This window comes from Osmerus mordax, chromosome 4 (assembly GCF_038355195.1).
Source record: "Osmerus mordax isolate fOsmMor3 chromosome 4, fOsmMor3.pri, whole genome shotgun sequence".
NCBI classification, from domain to species: Eukaryota; Metazoa; Chordata; class Actinopteri; order Osmeriformes; family Osmeridae; genus Osmerus; species Osmerus mordax.
This window is the reverse complement of record NC_090053.1, coordinates 9974344-9996630: the sequence shown is the minus strand read 5'-3', so window position 1 is coordinate 9996630 and position 22287 is coordinate 9974344. Positions and strand designations below refer to the sequence as shown.

Here is a 22287-nt window from a genome sequence, read left to right as displayed (position 1 = left end):
GAAAGACTAAGAGTTCAACCACTTCTCCACTGGTCAACAGAAAAATGGCATACCAGAATAAAAATAAGAACGTGTATAAACGAATGTTTATACACGTTTATCTCCTTATCTCCACTTCACTTTATTTTCGTTGTAGGCTAGTTCAGGCGTCAAGTTCTTTATGACTTCCTGCGTGCGGAATTTTGTATCTGGTTTTCGGACTATATAACTCATCAGGAATCAGACAGTGGCCTTCACTGTGGGTTGTCCATATGTGCCCTTGTATGGTTGCACTTGAGTTTGGGCTTTACGTGGATGGAATACAATGAATTACCATTACTTTTATAATTTAAGTATCCGCGATTGTCAACACTGGCGATATAGTGACGTCTGGCGGAAATCCACAAGAATGGGCCATTTATAAATGACGTATTTAATCAGTTACTACTCAAACTGTTAAAATTGTTCATAAAAGAACATTGCTGCTCGAACACTGATGTCACCAAATCAGATTTGTGTTGTGTTTTTTTCAGATAACAATATTATCTACAGTGCTGAGATTGGTATGTTTAATGAGCCTAATGATGCTCTGTGTGGTCATACTGGGCTGTGATGGAGCCTCCTCACATGGTATTTCATCAGGTTCTTGTCACCCCATACATTTGAATCTATAGTCTACCCAATCTCTATCCTCCTCTCCTGCCCTCACAATCACAGCACGGGTGCAATAATAAGAGAAAGATAAAAGAATGGAAGATAAAAGGTTCTGTGACGCAGAAACCTTTGGGTGATGCTGAGGTGATGTCTGACGTCCTGGGGTAGCTGCCCTGGGGGGAGAGTCGGGGGTGGAAGGAGAGGGGAATGAAGAAAGGAGAGATGGGTGTCAGGAGAAGGGTGGAGGGAGGGGACAGAAACTGAGAGTGATTCTCTGACATCACGTTGGCTCTTATATACTGAGAGAATGGATCCCACAGCTCTTCACTTCAACCCCTGGAAGACTCAAGGGAAACACTGGTTGAACTGGGGGAAAGAAGAAGAACGAGTTCCACGCTACCTCTCTTGTGCACATCTCTCTCTCCCTGTTCTTACATATTTGGCCCTTTTACCTTATGGACTTGGGTTCTGCCTAGGCGGATTCTCTACAGTGTGGAATTTTTCAAAGATGTGGGCACAGGTGGCATGCATTCTTCTCCTCTGTTTCACATGTGGAGGTCTATGCTCAGGTAAGCATTGGCGTCCTTCTGCTCATATGCAACTATGATTTCTTTGAATGATGAACAGCCTTGGGATAGGGACGTTACATCTGGTCAATGTTTTGAAGGATAGAGGTAGTTTTCTTTCACTTGAGGGTTAATAACAGGTGCATTTTAGTCATGTCCTATTGATATATTATTCATTCACATGGATTGGTCTAGTACAATTGCGGCAAGTGTATGGTGCTTATCAACAGCTGCTGCCTGCAGATATTTTACATAACACATGCAAGGGATGAAGCGTCTGAAACACTCAAAAAGGATGTTTAATAATTATGATATAATCTTGCGAATCCAGATAGAAGCCTTTTCTGTAAATGGGGTTGCAGAAAGAACACATGATTTAACCCTACATATTGGTTTCGTACCCTAAAGTGTAATAAGGGGAGATTGTCAGTGTACCAAACATTGTACTTATTATATTATTTATTCTGGAAAACTCCACACCATTATACATATTAAATGTAGACAACAGCATGGATATTTCTAATTTCATTATGCATTTAGAAATATAAACTGTACTTTCAATCATTTTTGGCTTATTTAGCTTATTGGTTCTTGAGATCACAATGATGCCCAATAAACTATCAAAAAGTTAATTATTGATACAAATTAAAGGAAGCAAAATGAATATATTTTTGCAGACATATCCTATTCTTCAGTGTGTTAGTGGCAGACTCAAGAAAAATACTGAACACAGTGGGATTAATAGAGGTTGCATAATGAACCGGGCATTCTAGTATTTTTTATTTTTTATCTATTCTAAAGAGTGTCTCCATGTCTCTTTGCAGTCCTTTTTTATGACTCACCCGTGTTCTTAAATATTTCCACCCTATTATCCTGAGTCCTGCCGCCCTCCGGCACCTGACTGTCTGATGATCCTAACAAATGATACCTCAATTATATAAATCCCCAAAACAGACAGTTATTTCTAGCCCTGGGGTCGTGTGGTCTAAAGCAACCTTGTCGTAGCAAAACTTGGTTAAAAGTAATATAGGTTCTTGAACTCAAAACAATAGTATTTAATTGCATGAACTCTGACTCTCGAAAATATCAATCAAATCTACATTTAAAGGTACCTAAAAGTGTTTTACATACAAAATCTCAAAAAGTACAAAAAGGAACTTTAAATGCTTGGGTTCCATGAATGGCTGGTTGGGATTAATGGGTGTGATTAACTAGTAAATTGGATAAAGTTGACTCAAATGATTTGTGGATGATCAGCCTGCCATAATTTCTGCTGACAAATAAAAAAGACAGTAATTTACATTTAGCAGACACTCTTATCCAGAGAGACTTACACTAAGTACAGGGACATTCTCCCAGAGGTAAGTAGGGTGATGTGTCTTGCCCAAAGACACAACCTCATTTTGCACGGCCGGGAATCGAACCAACAACCTTCTGATTAATAGCCTGACTCCCTCACCGCTCAGCCACCTGACCCCTGATGGAGTATGGCAACTGATGGACAAAGAGTCTTGCAATTAACAAAAAAAAGCATACATCATTAATTCTACTCCAAGTCCACAAATGGAGGCAGCAGAGCTAAACATTAGGCTGTATTCACCATATTGATTCTACGTTCTTGGGCTTACTTCTCTACCTGGGTTGTACCAGATGAACCTGGGTTTTAAATTGAAATGACTCATGTTTCTGGATGCGCCCGACAGATGTTGACCAAGAACAGCGGGCGATAGAAGAGGAATTACTGAGCAGTCTCTTCACTTCAAAGGTAGGCTACTATGGCTTTCTCTTTGCACCTGTCACATCTGAAGGGTGTGAATGTGTACAGAACCCATCCAGCTAGCCTCCCTTCAACTGCCAACTATGCAGGTGTTCTTTCATAGAGTCTGGATATAGACCTGCCATCCAGATAAGACAGCCTTAACACTGTTACCCTCTTGGTTGTGTTTTAGCAGGGTTATAGGTAGGCCCTTGGTTAGGGTTATTTCTATTAAATATATACTCTTTCCATTATACAGCGTTAACACTTGAGGATGTATGATAAACATTCCCATTAACTTCCCCTGTAGCAGAATCCTTTTACATAGGTTACACATTTACACATACTGTACGGTACACACGGACACTGAAAACGAAAACAAGAGACAATCGATCTGGGAACGTGTTCATGCAGAATTTGTATTGCTTTTTTTTAATCACAATTTATCATGCAAGATAACCACAGCAGTGCAGAAGGAATTAATGAGATTAAAAACTGGAACTGCTGGTGCCTTGAGACTGATTACCTGAGCTAATTGGATTCAGATGGCCCTGACAACATCAGAGCCTTGCAGACATGTCCGCTTTCTGCTCCCCCACTCTATTTTCTCTAAGATAAATGATTTGTGATGAGGGGAACACACTGAGTCATGACACAACAAATAAGTGCTGTGATTTATAGCCTATAATGTTTTAAAGGAATGACTTGAATAAGACGTTGCAAGATGACTGATAGAGTACGAGAATCTGAGGGGAGAAAAATGGTTTCAGAAGTCAAAGTGGCAACATAGGCCGTTTCATAAAATATAAAATGTCAACATCGCTTTTGAGGTTGTATAGCTCATTGGACTTTTGGGGAAAGTGATTAATTGGGTCACTGGGGACCCTACATGGAAAAGATATGTGAGATGACCTTTCAGCACAATTAAGTGTCCTTAAAGTTAATCAATTTCTCCTGTATACTTTATTTAAGTCATTGTAATAGCAAACAAACTGAACAGACTGTTTGACTTGGTGTTAGAAGGATTAGAAGCCTTAAATGGAATGCCATTCTTCTTTTTGCATATAAACCCCTATCATATTCCGATAAAACATTTTCTTTCAACAAAGACACCTGAGACTATACAGTACGTGTAGTGCTTTGCTATCCACAAAGAATAATAATAAAGAAGATGGAGTTTGTGGTGATTCACCAATTTCCCTCTCTTTATCATTCTCATTGACCGTCATGGATTTGCACTGTGTGGTGTTAGCCAACCAGTACACACATAGAGGCCTCACCCAAGCTGGGGCAAGGGCCTCACGTCACATTCAAACCAGATTAGAATCCAAGTGGCTGGAGCTGTATGAGGTTAGACCTCACTGATCTATGACTCTTGGCAAAAATATCGTATCTACAGTCTTCAGGCCATCCACTTATTTAAATTTTATTTCAATTGCACCATGGATGCATAAACCATTTGAAATAACAAATGGGGAATCCCCATGTTCCTCCCAAGCTTAAGGCAAGCAGTACACACCTGCAGTTTTCGGTTATTTTTCTGGATTCTCTTGTACGAATCATGCTCGATTTAGAGAAAGAAAGCGAGAACTAAAGGGAAAGAAAGAAAGAAAGTGAGGATGAAAAATCATTCCAACACACATTTTACTTTAAAGAGCGTCTACACACTTGCTTCTAGATTAAACAGAACAAGCAGAGCGCCCCCTACTGGCAAGTATCCCTTATCAACCTGTGCAAGATGGTAACCAGCCTTAGTGGACCGTGGCAAAAGGCCTGGGACAGTGAGGAGGAGAGCAGGGATGGACTGGCTTCGCTACCTGAACCGCTGGAGTATCTCAACAACCTACAGCACATCTGCAGAGTAATACATCCCCGTGAAGAGAGGGTAAGAACATATACATTTTGCACACGCATACACACACCTACGCACACACACACACACACACACAAATACATATTATCAAACAATCAAGCACAGAAAAGTACGCACATACCTCATTATACAGCCCTTTCACCCTGTGTGTGGAATATATTCCATTCTCTTTATTTGGCTGTCAGCTCCACTCACACCAAGGACCAAGAGCTCTTTTGGCGTGATTAGACCTTGTTCTCCTCCCATGCACGTTAGAACACACCAAAGCTCCTGCACAATCACAGGAGCAGGGGTGCAAACCACTCATTATGTTGTGTCCCTCCATGACAAAACATGTGTGTTCTACTCCACAGAGTAGAGGTTCACATGCTGATGATTGTGCTTACAGTTACTCCACGAATCACAGGGCTACTTAGACCCCGAGCAAAACAGCGATAACCCACTCAAAAGGAAATCACCATACATCCTGAAGAGGCAAGCGCACACCGCCAAGACTCGGAGGCCGTACATCCTCAAGCGGAGTACATTATACTGACCCAGGCATGGGAGGGGAGGGAAGGCGCTCTATACATTTTGTGAATATGTGACTGTGCGCTCGGTTGTGAATGTGCTTTCTATGTTTTCCTTTGTATTAATCTGGTACACATGTCCATCCAGTGACAAAAGCGTGGGCTGCCAATTCTCTACTCCATGATCCTTGGATCTTGTAAATAAAAGAAAGCAAAACATGTATCTTTGAGAGAAGTTATGCTTAATGTATTTGTTCAGTGCACAATACATTTATTTTCTTTATGGTCTCTTTATACAACACACATTCAACAAGACTGGGATGTAACAGCCTGTTTCCTTCCTTTTACATTCCTTTAAAAGTTGTTTCAATAAACCTCAAAGACAGAATTCCTAGGCTGTTTATTTTCCCATAATACATCATTCTTTATAAATCTATCTAAAATAAGCATAAAATATGTCCGCTTAATTTGTCCATAAAAAATTATAAATAATACTCATCCCATTATTGACATCCTACCATTTTAAGGTCTAATTGTGTCAATGCTAATCACTAACTCTTGTTAATGTGATTGAAACACTGTCTGGATGAAACAGCAACGGTCAACATGATATAGAAAAACAAGAAGTCCAACAGCCCCTTTCATGTAAACCAAGGAAGATTATACAAATTGTACTTGCAAGTGATATTGTGGCATAAAATGACTGAGTTTTCAGCTACTGTAAAGCACCTCATAAAATTCTTGTTATATTTTTTGTTATAATAAATATGGTATGGCAAGAATACTTGAATGTTGCTTATTCCTCTTCCACACAATTTACATTCAACCACATTGTTGTGATCCTGTGGAATCATGGTACTGTGTTGTGTTTGGTGGGAAATGTCAAGTAATGTGTCAAAGCTATACTGTGAGTGCAGAAACTAGACAGCAGATGGCATTGGGGATTCACACAGCCATAATATACAGACACAATGAATGTGCTATACTTAGAAGATAAGGAAGAACCTAGTTACAAACCATCGCAGAGAATCTTGCTGCTACTAAGAACAGCAAAGAAATTGCAATGATGAAAACAGAATGTATCAGTATCACATCACATATCTTTGTGGTGAGGTAAGTCACATTGACATGTCTGTTGTGTTTATTTTGAATGATGGTTTCCCTCAGGGAGGGAGAGAAATTAAACAACCACTCAGAGTAAATGAGTCAGGGTCATAGGCAACAGAAGAGCAAGTGCTGTTTAATTCATTTTTAAAAGCACACAGCAGACATCCTCCCTGCTTAACATTTTCCACTTAAAGTTACAGACTTGTAAATATATGGACAGTACATGTCCATTCACCTACTTACCATAAATTAACTTACAACCCTTTTTTCCGGGGAGCTGCTTTATTGTGGTGTTATTATGCCTTTTTATTATGACATATTATGACAAGCATAGGGATTAAGATACCTGTTTATCCAACCTACTCAAAACTTGGAATATTTGATTTCTCAATATAGTACAGCATTTTCACAGTACGCAATATTCAACAAATAATCTGAATTGCTTGAATGTGTCATAATTTATCTTACACTGATGTGAATTAACATACAATAAATATACAACAAACACAAACATATAAAGAGTATGAATATAAAACAAGCATACAGTGTGGGTTGCGGCCTGCTTCATTTATTTGTGTTTACTATAGAGTAACCAGCAGATGGCAGTGTAATACAATGTATATACAACTTCCGAATTGAAAATGTGACCCAAGAATTATACCCAACCTGACTTCCACCATACCAACCTGTGGCATTTTGTGTTGAACTGAGAAAAAAATGCCACCTATAGTAAGCTATTGGACGGCGTTCATATATTGTCGTTATTTTGCCAATATAACAACATCACATTATATTGACTATCAAGGCAGACATGAGAGGCATTTAAGTTTAAGAAAGATATCACAGTTTTTCCTTTAAGGCCACTCCCTCTACCGCTGTGGCACTATCACAAACACAGAACTTCCAGTAACCAATGTGTCTCACTAAGGTGTCAGTGAGCTTGAAGTTATGATTTAATTCTCCCTTAGTAGGCATAAGTACCTATAATTAAGACCAACCTTGACAGACTGCATCTGTTCGGTTCTGACCTACCACACAATATTAACTGTGCCAATTGATTCAACACCATTAAATCCTCCATCAACACCTGCTAGAGCAATACATGTTCCAGCCTGGTTTATTGTGGCCTACATCCAATGCTATGCTACTTTAAGTTAGCTAAAATTTGAAGCAGGGGATGCTGACTGAAAGGCTCAAACTTCTTGTTGAGGCATATTTAGAACTCCTAATTGAAAGTTGTTCTTTTTATGAGAACAGTGGTTCTGCAAATTAAGCACCAACCAGGCAGTCAGTTTAAGATAATGGCTTGTGAAAGATTGAGATAAGTTCTCTTTGTGCACAAATCCGATTGTGTGACTGAGATGATGGCATTACAAGTATGACCTTGTTGCCTGCTGCTTGTTGGCCTGCTGTGCTGCTAATTACGGCTGTGTATAGGGTGTGTTATAGGAGACGAGGGAATGGGCCATGTCAGATCTGTTTACTGTCACAGGTAACGTTTACGACAGTTTCTTTGAATGATGCCAACAACTTACTAATTGAGAAAGGGTATACTTTTATTCCACAGAGGGGAGTCAGGTGGCTGAGCGGTTAGGGAATCGGGCTATTAATAAGAAGGTTGCCGGTTCAAATCTGGCTGTGCAAAATGACACTGTGCCCTTGGGCAAGGCACTTCACCCTACTTGCCTCGGGGGAATGTCCCTGTACTTACTGTAAGTCGCTCTGGGTAAGAGCGTCTGCTAAATGACTAAATGTAAATGTAAACACTAGATATCTTGACTCTGTGAAGACTAGTGTGTTAATGTTTTTTCAATTACCCAGTCTGTCTAAACTGGTCCATCCATTTGGTTAAGACAGCTGATGAAGGCTCTGGTAAATGGATAAAGATAGTTAAAACTAGTTCTGAACTGTAAGAACAATTCAAATGCATGCCATTTAATACCAGTTGACATCTTGTAACAACAAAAAAATGCAAAGCTGGCCTCTGCTTAATTTACATTATCAACTTACCACCACGGTTATTTTTTCTAGTAAACTGACTTAAATCAGTTTACTAGAAACTTAAATATACATATATAGTCTATAATAAATTACAAGCCAAAGGTATTACAACCTATACCAACTACCATTAGTGCTAGTTGAGTAACCATGAAAACATGCTGGCTTGCATGCTGTGAAATGAAACTCTGTATGGTAGCTAGAGTAGGCTTTATCATCCTGACATTTTTGCAGTACTGTTACATAACGGGGTATACTAGACTAACACTTTCACATACTAGGATGGTAGTATGACATGTCAGACAGAGACTGGTGACTACTGTTAGAGTAACAATTAAAGTTTACTGTAACATCTAGGCTTAATCCATGTCTGGGAAACTGGGCCCAAAGTAAACAGTTGTGGAGCATGTCTCAAGCAAGATTGTTGTTCTATTCTAATAACTCCAGTCCTGGATACAAGAGCAGCGCTGGATTTGAGCGGACCTGGCACATAAAATCAGTTTAAACAAGATTAAAGCACCGCAGTGTTGTTCAGTAGTAGTAGTGTCACTGGACAAGAGCATGCTGTCATGCTGTAAATGCATGAGAGCAACATGGCTTATCAAAACAGTTAACAAAAAAAACACACACAATTCTAGTGAGACATTTAAGGCAACGCTCATTCCCGCAGACAGATCTCCCAGTCCGCCAGCGTGCCCTGACATTCTAAACAGGCCCCATGAAGATGAGCAGCTGTAATTGTAACGAGGAGGAGTGGGGAGAGGAAGCCGATGCAGCGGGACCTAAATTGGCTGATTGTGTCTCTTCGCCTGCCTGTGATAATTAAAATGATTCGTCCTCCCTCTGTTCTTGCTAGGGAGGTGACGAAGACAACGGCGTCGGTGTTATTGCCTGCCCTTCAACAGGGGGGACATCCATGCTGGGCTTTCGGTTTTGTTTCCAAGAGCACAGAATCCAAACCCTGGCTCAACGGTTTTAGCGCAACACCCTGGGAAACGAGCTATCTTTCCGCTGCATGCAGGGAACCCCGGTATTAATCTTTAATTAAGGCCTTTTTAATCCGCGGAGAGGAGTCAGAGAGTGAAGTGCTACATATGAAGAGTGGGCACGGAAAGGGGAGGGGCTGTAGCCATTACATCTTCTGGTGAGCTCATTCTGTCTCATCAAAGCCGAGGCCTCATTGATCTGCCAAGGCGTTCACAAGATCTTTTTTTAAGCTCTTTAGTTAATCAGGAGACACTGATCTACTACTGTGAGGGCGGCCTTGACTTAAGTGAGGTCTAAACAAATGGTGAGTCGTGCGTCTCTTGAAGATGTTTTAGTCATATTTTAAAGCGTAAATTTAACTTTAAAGTCCATTCCGATTTTTATTTCTCAACTCAATGTGTTTCATAGGCATACACTACATTTACATTACATTTTGTCATTTAGCAGACGCAGGGACATTCCCCCGAGGCAAGTAGGGTGAAGTGCCTTGCCCAAGGACACAACGTCATTGTGACACGGCCAGAATCGAACCAGCAACCTTCTGATTACTAGCCCGATGCTCTAACCACTCAGCCACCTGACTCACTATATTGTTAAATATTGCTTGCTGAGGACACGTAATCGATTGTTGTTTGGATTCAGAAACATCGAAGTGTCTGATGTATCTTCACATGTTTTAGATATTCTATGGAGGGACACAAGCTATACAAATTGAGGGGAATGGTATGATTTCAGCATCTTTTGAAAGATGCTGCTTGATGCTCCACTAAAAGGCCCCAAGGCACAAGTTTCATTTTGGCTGAAGAATCAGACAGATTAAGGAACTCTCCCAAGAACTAAACAGAACTTGAGTAATTGTTTTGATCACTCCATCGTCTTCCCTGGTGGCTGGGGCCGTATAGCTCGCTTGAAGTCGAGTTGTGGCAAATGGGGACCTGGGAAGGTAGCAAACGCTGTACCGTTTCCCCCCGTGGCAATATACGAGTGCTGGTGCAACCAAAAGACAGATGTGGGGGTTTGCACCTTTGTGAGGCGAAGCAATTGGGAACGATTAAAGCCTCTTTTGCCTTAGGGACTACACACTCCCTGACTGTGGCAGTCTCCAACAATGCCTCCAGCTCATTTCTTTTATCTCCACTCCTCACAAAGACCTAATTGTCTTGAGATTTGTTAGTGAATTTGCAGTTCTATCTCACAACAGTACTATATGTATGTTAGAGTACTTTAAGCAGGGCCTTGATTGTCATGCATTTTTTCACATTGCCTAATTTCTGTTTACACATACCCTTCGTATTTAGCTGAAGGAAAGAAACAATCAATAATTACAACTTTCTCCTTTGCCCGTCTGTTTTAATTAGTAGCCTAGTAAGTCGGTGTTTGTTACAATCTATGTAAACGTAACACGCCAAAGACAAACCCACCGAAGTCAGTAGAACCAACTCATGAAATGGGATGGTCCGAGGAGCTTGTGAATGCAGCAAGTCACCAGCTTGCCAGCTTATTACAAACCATTCATCACCCACGTCTGTTTGCGCTTGTTTCCCTACCCTCATCTTGACTCTCCCTTGGGCACACATGTTAAAGCCCATATTACTCATTTGTCTGTTAATTGCACTTCTCTGTTGCAATTTATGTCCAATTTTTACTGTCCACTCTTATCAAACCCCTCTGGCCAAGCCCCCCCCCCCTTCCATCCATCTTGCTTTAGGATTTAGTTTCTGTGGCAAGTGTACCTTGAAACAAAGGATGAAACCATTGCAACCAAGTTTACCATAGTTTTAAAACTAAAATGTGCTGAGCCCTAAAAGTCAATCCTTTATAATTCAACCTATGCTTTGCTCCATTCCATATGTTCAGTGAATTAACATGACCTGTGCAATAATCACACAGGTGCATGCACTCCAGTGGAACAGATCGAAGGGCAAACAAGGAAATCCATGTCACCAGATTGTTTGCTCTTCTATCTATGCGCTTGCCAGCAACCATGGAAACTGGCAATCGATTGGGTGATGCCTTCCCTGCTGTCTGATGCAGTTGTTGTTATATGAGGGGGTATTGGTTTTTACACACTATTCCAACACCTCGAGTGTGCATTAGGTATGGTTTCCAAGATATACTGACTGGTTTGTAAACTCACCTTGCTTTGGTTCTGCTTCACTTTGAAGTCTTTGAATTTCTGTAACTACAGAGGAGAGGTCAATTCTGCTTCAATCATTTTATTAATTTTGTTTATTGCCTTACATACCATAATGGCAAACGGCTTAATGATTTCACTTGAGACTGTAATAATCCACGTAGTTCTCCTCACAGTAAATTATTCATACAGTCAAATAGTCTTGAATTGATTGAAATGTACGGCATTTTTTAAGTCAAAAAGTATAGGTCAAGTCATATTCTCTGATCAGACATAAGTGGGTTGGCAACATGTTTAAAGAAACACCCATCCTTTTACATATCGAATCATGTTAGATCAGATACTTCAATGTAGAGGAAGGCAAGGAAGGAAAGGTGAAAGCTGGAGAGTGTACATTATTGCCTATACTGTCCACAGCCAAAATATCCTCTTAGTTTGTTTTTCACCCACTTCTCATTTATTCATCCTCCTGAGATCCAAAATAAATATGATGTAATGCATGACCTCCTCTGACAGCCAAACCAAATCCAGGAAGATGAAGCATTGGTATAAACAGTACCCTCTCCCCAAAGGCACCCGCTCCACACATTCATTATTCAGTAAAAAGGCAGAGAACTTATGAATATTGAGACACATAATGTACAGGTTTTGCTTTTGGCTACTGCAAGATGTCTCAGTTAAACACACTTGCGCTACAATTTTCTAGGAGCTGCAAATGTCACACTGTTGCACCCAGTTGGAGCAGGTTTTCCATAAATGTATACCGTACATTTATTTGTGATTATACATATGCCTACATATACAGTATATACATATAGACAGCATTGAAATGAAACCACTCCCAATTTCTTCTCAAATCAGCATCTCTACATGTATGGCAGACAATCCATTCCAGTGTCTGTTGAATTCCAGCTGGATAACCAAAACAGTGCTAGTATAACCTCTAAAGTATTTGAATCAAACACCTGACCATGTCAAAAGAGTTGAAAAGAAAAGTTTTGAGTGAGGAAAAGAAGGGTTCAATACTGGCTTTACTGACAGAGGGAAACAGTGAGGGTCAGGTTCCATCCATCCTTAAAATATTTGGAAAAAATGGCAGTACATAAGAACAAGGTCAAGCAGCAAACACTGGGGACAACATAGACTGGCAAAGGGGCAGAAATAACTGTAGGATGACATCAAGTGACCTCTAAAAAGAATGACAAACGACAGTTGGCGGGAAGTGCACAGCAAGGAAGGCTCCAAACATGCTCCTAGGAGCTGGGCTGAGGTCAAGAAAAGCAAGACTAAAGTCCATCACTGAGAAGCAAAGAGCCAGGCTGAGGTTTGTAAAAGAGCATAAGGATTGGACCATAGAGGATAAGAGTAAGGTCATCTTCTCTGATGAGTCACATTTTCAGCTTTGCTAAACATGTTAATGGTCAAACCCACTGTGAAATTTGGTGGAGGATTGGTGATTATCTGCCAAGTACAATGTTAACCTGGAATAAACGTGCTTCCTTCTGCTCTGGTAATGTTCCCTAACAAAAGGAGTGGTTGTTCCTTTAGGGCAATGCTCCATGCCACACAGCCAGGTCAATCAAGGTGTGGATGGAGGACCACCAGATCAAGAACCTGTCATGGCCTGTCCACTGTCCAGACCTGAACCCATTGAAAACCTCTGAAATGTGATCAAGAGGAAGATGGACGGTCACAAGCCATTAAACAAAGCAGAGCTGCTTGATTTTTTGTGCCAAGAGCAGTATTAAGCCAATAAGCAGCAATGTAAAAGACTGGTGGAGAGCATGCCAAGACGCATGAAAGCTGCGATTGAATTGACAAATATGTGGAAATACTGTAGTAAAACCAGAGAAACTGATAATTTTGCAGTGGTCTTATTTTTTTTCCAGAGATGTGTATATGTATTTAAATACAGTATACATCCATCGTATTTACTATTATATATCTTACTCTTTCTCATTAGTTCCTTATTTCTTTGTGATGACTGAACTCAGTTTTTTTGTCCTAAAGCAGATAATAACGTGATTAGTAATTTTATGAAGTGCATTGTTTTTCTACAGATTTACTCTCTTGTACATCAACCTATAATAACCATTGTATATAAGACAATTGCAATTCAGATCACTCACAACAATTGGCATTCATTTAGTTTAATCTAGACTGAATTTAAATACAATATATACAATACAACATTTGACTTGATACATGTAAAAAAATATATAATCTTACAATATACATACAATACCGTAGAACGAACAATGTTGGAGAAAATACAACACAGAACATCTCAACATACAGTATTCTCTCCTCTTAACAATAATCAGCACAAGTTAACACTTGTTGTAAGTGGTATTTGTAGGCATCTACTAACAAATCTAAAACATCTTCTGTAGCAGATGCTGAACAACAAGTTATAGAATCTGACATACAAAAGGTTTTGTTTAACCACTGAAAACATGTTCATGCATCATTGCACATGCTTCATTGGAAGACAGCAAAACTTTCCAACAATCCAAAGCTTTAGTTTTAGCTACACTGGACCACAGAATGACTTGTATTTCATTATTGTGATCTGTGAACTGCAGCTTTACCAAAAGATTAGGAAAACCTGGCACAATTACAGACACTTGCTTTAAGGACCCTGGGTGGGTGAGATGTCCAATGATCTGCCCCGAGATTATGGCCAGTCTTCGTCAGGTATTCCCGTAATACTGACACATATAAACCCCGTCTTGGGATCAGTTTCCTTGTACTATGAGTATGCATAAAGGCAGCGGTGCTGCAATGACTGTCAACTGCTGCCTTATGTTCATGTCAAGTGTACAGAGTTTGTAGTTTATAGTGTGTCTTTTTGGATTTGGTGCTCTATGTACAAAATCTGATTTAACTGTACACGGCTTTGGTTAACACTGTGAATGTGCTCCACAAGTTAATGTGATTGCTTGATCCACCTTTCTGTAGGCTTGGACCTAAACCATCCTTCGTCAGTGAGAGTTGTCCTGTATTTAGCTTTCATTTCAAGAAAGTTTCATAAAAGCCTATTTAGACAACATCCACATCACACAAACTATTACCAATGTCTCTAGATCCCATGATTTTGCAGTATTTGATCAATCACATGGGTTTAATAGTTAAGTGTACAGTGGGAATGTATCTGCTATAATTGATATATGAAAACAGAATCGCTTCCTGAATAGCTGGATAGACGGTTGTTAGCATGTGTGTGTAACAATTTCCGTCCCCAAATAGATTTCCATTTTCAGCACATTTCAAAGAATGCTGATATGCAGCTGACTATTAAATTCAGCCTTTTGTTGCTATCGCCAATATTCAAACATCAATGATTCTGCAGTGCTCAGCTAGTTTTGACAGATTTCTTCTGATGGACCCATAACAACTATTTCTCCTCAAGTCATATCAGCAAGCAACATTTGTTTGCAGTTTTATGTTCCCCTTAGCCTGGTGTTACGTAACAGAAATCTTGCTTCATTTTATTAATGGCAATATGGCATGTATCAGAAATTACTAGTGTGATATTGTGCACAACTGAGCATCTATTGAAAATACATGCTCTCACATGACTTGATTCACACCCAGGTCCCCAAAATCCTGGTAAAAATGAAAAGACACATTCTGAATGAGTTCTGGGGGTTTCTATGGAGAAGATGTAATGCTTGATGAAAAAACAACTCTTCTTAGGGTGTGGGAATTGTTATTATAATTTGTTTGGCACACTGGGGTGTGTCTGAGAACTGTACAGAGAAATGACCAAGGTCTTGATCGGCTTGTGGGAAAAACCCCAAACCAGTAAGTCACAGCAATGAAACAAATTATATCATGAATGCACTGTGCGTTATAAATGTCAGTATTCTGTAAACATTCATCACTTTATTGCATTGTTTTACATGAATGGTTTAGTTGGTGCTGTTATGTTTAGGCAAATTTGTCACTGAGTGTTGCCTCATAAGATAACATAATTGTGCGGAAATGGAACTGACAAGATGATTGTTCAAACTCCTTGATGAACGGTGTTGAGAAATGTTGTTAACACAAATGCAGTACCAAGGCAAGTCTGCTGAAAATGTCATGTTTTTAAACGCGCAAATATGGCAAATGAGTTGAGGAACTTGATAAAGAGAGACAGAGATGCAAAGCTTCTTCACTGTTCAAACACATATTTTCCTACACAGTAACATAGAGAAACATTGTTAAAAAAAAACCCTGTTTGAAACAAAGAAACACATGAGGGAGGAGTGAATTGAGATCCTAGCTCCAGGGGGGTTGTTGTTTGCTGGTGTTAAAAGAGCGAGTGAAACACAGACCAATTTACTTGGGCAAAATTGTGCTGTGCTGGAGAAGAGGGTGCGATTAGGTCCACCCCATTCTTCAAGGTGCAACCCAATCTCTGTTCTAAGAGAAGATGGGAGAACATGTTTCACCTATCAGTGTTTCTGACAGAACATACAGGGCCAATAAAATGGCAAAGTCCACTGCTGGCCCTTAAAAGTAAGCTCAGGCAAGACACCGTAACAATGATAAAGAGGTAAATTATGTTAAAAAAAACACAGTGACTTATTTTATTTCGAAATGGTAATGCTAGGAATGACAAAAGGTAAAATAGTGGCATTTGTGATTCAGAATCAGAATCAGATTCTGAAAACATATTGAAATTATGCTACAAGTATTGTCCAAAGTCTACTGTTCTCCAAAGATGTTCTGTTGAGTAACATTATTGAAGACCCAATGACTGGATTTCTCTATAGGTTGTATTGACGTAAAATGTTATGTGTGAGTCTAAGATGAGTAATGCAGAAATATTTTCAAAACAGTGTTTCAGGAATGATATGTAAATTGACATTTATGACTATTATATTATATGACTTTTATATACAAATACTAAATAAGACAGGTAAAAATACTGCACGAGTGCAAAAACAATCAATTGAATAATACAATGACAAGTAAATATGGTAATTAAACAATAAATAACCAGGTGTAACATGACGTACTGTGTTTTTGTGTGGTCATCATTGACTTGGTGGTTGAGTAGTCCACAAGCTTATGCTTCTTATGATAAGCCATTCTTTCTGACTAGCAGTCACCACAATACGCACACATTCAATGTCAAAGCCTATCTTGTGGTCAACATCTTGTACCTCAATGTTGCCGTTTTTAAATTCTCCTAATGTTATGTATGAAGAACACTGTGTCCCTTTCTTAGTTCCGACTAACTTCTCTCCCACTTCTAGAGCTCCATGGTGAAGGATGTCATTCTGTCGATCATCCGTTCCTGTGGTGATCTTAATTTTGCTAATTTTGGTGGATCTGTAAAACACTATGACAAAGAAGTCACCCGTGGAAGGAGGCTTTCCCCAGAAGTACTCATCTACACTGCTATATGCCTTGGATGCATCATAATTCTCAAATACATTGATGTTTGTGTGAAGGCTGGCTGGAGGATTGTCAGGAATGTCAATGGAGTCTTCCTCAAAATCATCGTCCTTCAACTTGTTCTCTGCCCCCTTATAGGAGGAGTAGTATCCCATGTGTTGGAACAGGGAGGGTTTGAAACGGATAACGTCTTTTTGGGCCAGCAGGCCCCGGAAATGAATGAGAAGCCAGTCACAGGGCATCTCCTGGTAGAACATAAGAAGGAAGTGGGCCAAGCGTGGCAGGTCCCTAGAGTGGTAGAGTTTCCCAATGTAGCCAAGCTTGGAGAACTCCAGCATCACCCAATAGGAACCTTCTCTTGAGGTGACCACTTTCTTTAAGGCTGTCAGGAAGTTCTTTGAGCAGCGCACATCGTCCTCAAGCATCATGTAGAAATGAGAGAGGTTGGTACAGAAATTCAGGAGAAAGGCGTAGTCCACGTTTTGTTTGGAGCGGAAACGGACCCTGTCTTCCGGATCATTATAGTTCCTCTTCAGCCCCTCCAGGGGTGGGTAGTACTCCTTAGGGGCATGAATCACCAGAAGCCTTCCCGCTATGATGTGGTGAGCAAACTTCCTGGAGATTTCCTGAACAAGATTCTCACACCAGGTAAGGTCAAAGTCGGCCAGGTGGACAACAACCACAATCTCTTTCAGCTCATCATAACTGGACTGGTCAAAAATGGATTTGATCGTTTCCATTAGATAATTTCCTCTTTTTCTTTTGACAGATGACAACCCAATAGTAAGATATTCTGTAATAGAAAAATATAAATTAGTCAAAATTAGGGATGCACCTACATATAGCAACCACATAAAAATACAATATGGGTCTTTAATGGGAGCTTTTTTTGTGAAACAAAATTCCCCCAAGGTAATAAACCAACGTACAAATACAGGGCAATACATGATCACAAATGATGCTTGTGAAATGTGGAAGAATAAGCGCCAAACAAAGTCACCCTGCAATGTCAACTGGCACACTATATAGTAGAATGTAAGACAAAGATTTAGTAGGCTTACTGTATGCCCTGTTACAGTATATTATACCTGATGCAGTATGCTTATAATGGAATAATTAAGTCTTACATTTGGTAACATCTACAATGCGCAAACCACCATGATTTTTCACTATTTCAACCCACAAACCTCTACACAGCAGGAGAGACGTTAACTGTGGAACCAATTTTACCTTAGCGGATCGATATGAACCTGTGTGTGTGGAGATGAAAGTATTATGCCTCAAATAGGCTGCATTTTATTTTCACCGGGTGCACTCGTACTACATTACTATAGCTGCCATAACTACTAAGTGATAAGTGATAAGAGCGTCTGCTAAATGACTAATTGTAAATAAGTAGCAGAATTATGTGGTTTGGTTAGATCACCTCAGTCACTGACAAATGTTCTTAATTGCTGTAGTTAGCATTAGTAGCCTTGCTACTGGAAAGTTGAACAATAGTGTTACATACACACACATATTTCAAAGATATTATATATTGTATTTTGACAACATGACTTGTCCTTTATCAAAACATTGCATGTGGTTGGAATCCAAAATAGCACAAATCTAAAGAATAATTTGTATATTGCAGTCTTAATCTACTTTCAAGTTATCTGACTTTCCATGTACAAAATAAATACAGATCTTATTGTGACAAACAACTTTAATTGTGTTTTATGGAGTTATTTATGCACTTCGAATGCCATTTATGCTGGCTGCTGATAATACAGCAAAATGCAAACTATTATACTGTATCTGGCATATTATTTTCACTGTCATACTATAAGGATTTTTACTGCTATAATTTGTTATTGCCATCTGAAATAAGAGACAATTATGAAGCTAAACTCACTCTTGCGAGGCAAAGGGTTTCCAGCCAGGTAACGATATGTGACGTTTATGGTCCCAGAGAAATTAGTAAGATCTCTCAAGGTGTGAACGTAGCTCTCTGAGTTTGGAGGATGTACGGATGTTTCCCTCAGCTGTCTTTTATCCTCTTCCTGCAAAGAACAAAGACAATAGAAGACACACATTGTGAATCCTGAACAACCCAAGGTTTCATCACAACTATAGACAAGAGACTGCAAAGTCAAGTAATCTCCTTGAACAGTTTTCAAATTCCTACTTAAATAATTCAACAGTGGGAAAAAATTGTTCTGGAAACTTTAGTCCAAAACAAGTACAATTTCAAAACAATACATGCTCTTATGTACCTTAGCCAACCCACATCTTTAAACTTTGAGGTTGGTATTATTGCCAAGCAAATGGACTTTGAAAGAGAGTGCCAGATACTTATGTTTGCAACACTTTAATAATTTACATAACAAATACAGATTGTGCGTTTTGATAGCCAGGTTTTGATGGCATCATGAATAACACAAAGATCATCTGCATGATTTAAACTTGGGTCCAAATATAAAATATGTACACTGCCTTTAGAATCTATTTTAAAGAGACAACATGGTTTGATCAAATTATAAAAGCAGGAATCTGTGTGCTTGTATGTGTGTCTGTGGTTCAATTACCTCAAGAACTGGGCACTATATTAATTAATTGAATTGCTCATGACCTGAGGATGTGTAGTGTTGAATGTCAAGTTGAGCGGTTTGCAAGAGATAAATATAAACAAGTTTGCTGCCATGTTGAGTAGTACTCCACCCCTACTGTAGTAGTACAAATGCAAGTATACATGTATGTAGTAAAACCTGGATCCCTGTACTTCGATTTTACCCAGGTTGTAATTTCTTAAAAACATGGTATGTTCTCCTGCAGACCCCATTCAGAACAAAGCCGTCTGCTCTGGCTAGATGAATTAATTACACATACAGAAAAAATACTTAAATGGTGCAGGTGAGGTAGAATGTCCTGTTACATAGTATATGAAGAGAACTCACCACTACGTAACCATCCTCAATGTACAGGTTGAGAAAGAGGAGACAGGTGATCAGCAATCCCAGGAAAGGAATGGTAGAGCGTTTCCTGAAGCACCTCATTTTGTCCATGGACTTCCACACCAGCCTCATGATTCACAGGTTCCCTCTGGGATCTGGATGGGACACACATGGAAACAGCCATGTTAATCATCTTTCTTTGGGGTAACATACATATATCAGCTGGTGCTAGAGCAAGCTAATCATTTAAAAAGTGTTTTGAAAGCTTCAATAGATTCTTTGAAAATCACATTAAATGATGCACTGATGTTCATTTACCCTAATCTTCAACCGGAATCATAATTACTTTTCAATACACTCCTAATGAGATGTAATATGGTGTTTTGTTCTATGGTAGAGGGTGACAAAACTCACTGATAACTTGGAAGAAGCCAAAAATACTGTCTCTACAGGGTGAAGGCAATGAACATTCCATTGAAGCATGACCATTTACCCAAACCCTAACCCTAAAATGTATACATGAAAGAATGAAAGGATGAACTGATAAAGAATTACACAACACATGGCTTGCAAAATATGTAGCGGCTATACCGCTACACCATATCCACATGTGGAAACAGAACAGACGCAGCAATCTATCAGTGCCAGCCAATAGAACATGTAAACAGAACGACAGTGTTAGTCAATCGTGACCAACAATTAGGCATCATTGTGGCCATTTTTGCCACTGCTACAAAGCCCTCCTGAGATGCTTAATGGAATACAAACTACTTCTAAGGATTGATTCAATGACCACATGCACTTCGACCACCCACACCAGGGTCCGCCACACCTGGAAATAGGCTGGTCAATACCTCTTTGTTCACGAGTCTAAAATGGAACTTAATGTATCCATAGACAGTATCTTGCTCTTTGTATTTATGACATCACTGATTGTGGGTAGATGTGCACCTTGCGGTACTTACCATAGACTATCCCGACATGTATAACATATATCAGTGCTAAAACCAGCTCCATTCAGCTGGAATATTCTGGATAGAATTTTCACAGAGAAGTTTGTTAAAATAAAAGTGGTTGGAAGACTGCTTGTTTGAATTGCTGAGTTTGAACCCGGACCCTGTAATGTACAGTGTCAGTGGTGTAAGAGGTCAAGCAGGTGAAACTGCTCCATTCTTGCTATAGATGTACAACAATTAGCTGATGGATGCTCACTGTATAGTCCAAAAGTCTGAGTGAGAGAGAGAATGAGAGAGAAAGAGACTGTGCATGCAAACATGCGTATTTCACTGGCCTGAGTCCAGTAAAGGTTTATGGCCTGTAGTGGGGTAAGTGTCTTTCAATGGAAATACTCATTATTCACTCTGTGTGGTCGAATAAATAAATTACTTAACCTGTTTCAAGATGTACAGTTTTAAGATGAACTCACTTCTGTTACTGTCAACGTAACATTCATGCGTCTTAACCCATGAGCCGGATCATTCTTGTTTGTTCAATTGAAAAAAATACAATGACTCGATGATTTACAGGAACTTATTATACCTTGTAGCGATTTAACTGTAGCTCTTCAATAACAATATGATAAATACTACTAAATAAGACTGCACTGTATGTACATTGTGGACAACCTGTATTCCTGAATGCTACCTTGCATCATTGATGACATGACACAACCAGACATTGGTTTTGCTCTCAGGGTGCCATCACCTTTCTCCATTGGTAATGTCAGAGTCAGAGACAATGAGAGCAGCCTTTAAAATGAAAAACAAGGAGCTCCCTAGCGAGAGAAAGGCAATTACAGCCCGTCTGATGTGCCAATGAAGCAGAAACATGGAACAGAAACGCAAAACAGATCACACCTCCTTTTATGTATAATGGCGTGATTGCTATAGCTAGGAATTACTGTCTTCAAGTGTTCTGTAGGTGATACTTGTTTAAAGAATTATGTTAAGAATAAAGGAAAAATATCTTGTATCAGATTTGAGTCACATTTCACAATGTTCTCCTACTTCTCCTCCCAAGGATTTTCTTCTCAGGAGCTTTTGTTTTGAGAGCATAATTCAAATTTCAACAAACACACAGTGATGCAGAAGCAAACATCTATGTTATTTCGCAGTGTATAAACTATGTCAATAAAAGAATGTGAATTGAAAACGTATTTAATAGAATGCTTGGGTACACTTTAAATAATAAATTCACTACTTTAGTGCCAGGCACAGCATTTTGGAATGTAGAATATTGAAAGACTGATAGTCTGAGTTGGAGACTACCTTGAGTCTCCTGATTAGTTATTCAGAAATCAAAATAGGCCCTTAACAAACACTTTTCATTTGAATTGGAAACACTTTTAGCTCTCTATTTACCCACACTTTTAACAATAAGGTGAGGATTCTGTAATGGAAA

General features: G+C 39.4%; 2 protein-coding genes across 2 annotated transcripts; one reads left to right on the top strand and one right to left on the bottom strand.

The window, feature by feature from the left end:
* Positions 1–855: 855 nt before the first annotated feature.
* On the top strand, positions 856–6114 carry nts (neurotensin). Its single transcript, XM_067235369.1, has 4 exons — positions 856–1202; positions 2903–2964; positions 4634–4840; positions 5217–6114. The coding sequence occupies exons 1-4, from the start codon at positions 941–943 to the stop codon at positions 5361–5363; spliced, it is 678 nt and encodes a 225-aa protein (XP_067091470.1). The 5' UTR covers positions 856–940; the 3' UTR covers positions 5364–6114.
* Positions 6115–16500: 10386 nt separating this feature from the next.
* mgat4c (mgat4 family member C) lies at positions 16501–20028 on the bottom strand. Its single transcript, XM_067235247.1, has 3 exons — positions 19891–20028; positions 18849–18996; positions 16501–17747 (listed from the first exon to the last, which is right to left on the bottom strand). Exons 1-3 carry the CDS (start codon positions 20017–20019, stop codon positions 16591–16593), a joined length of 1434 nt encoding a protein of 477 aa, XP_067091348.1. The 5' UTR covers positions 20020–20028; the 3' UTR covers positions 16501–16590.
* Positions 20029–22287: the final 2259 nt, after the last annotated feature.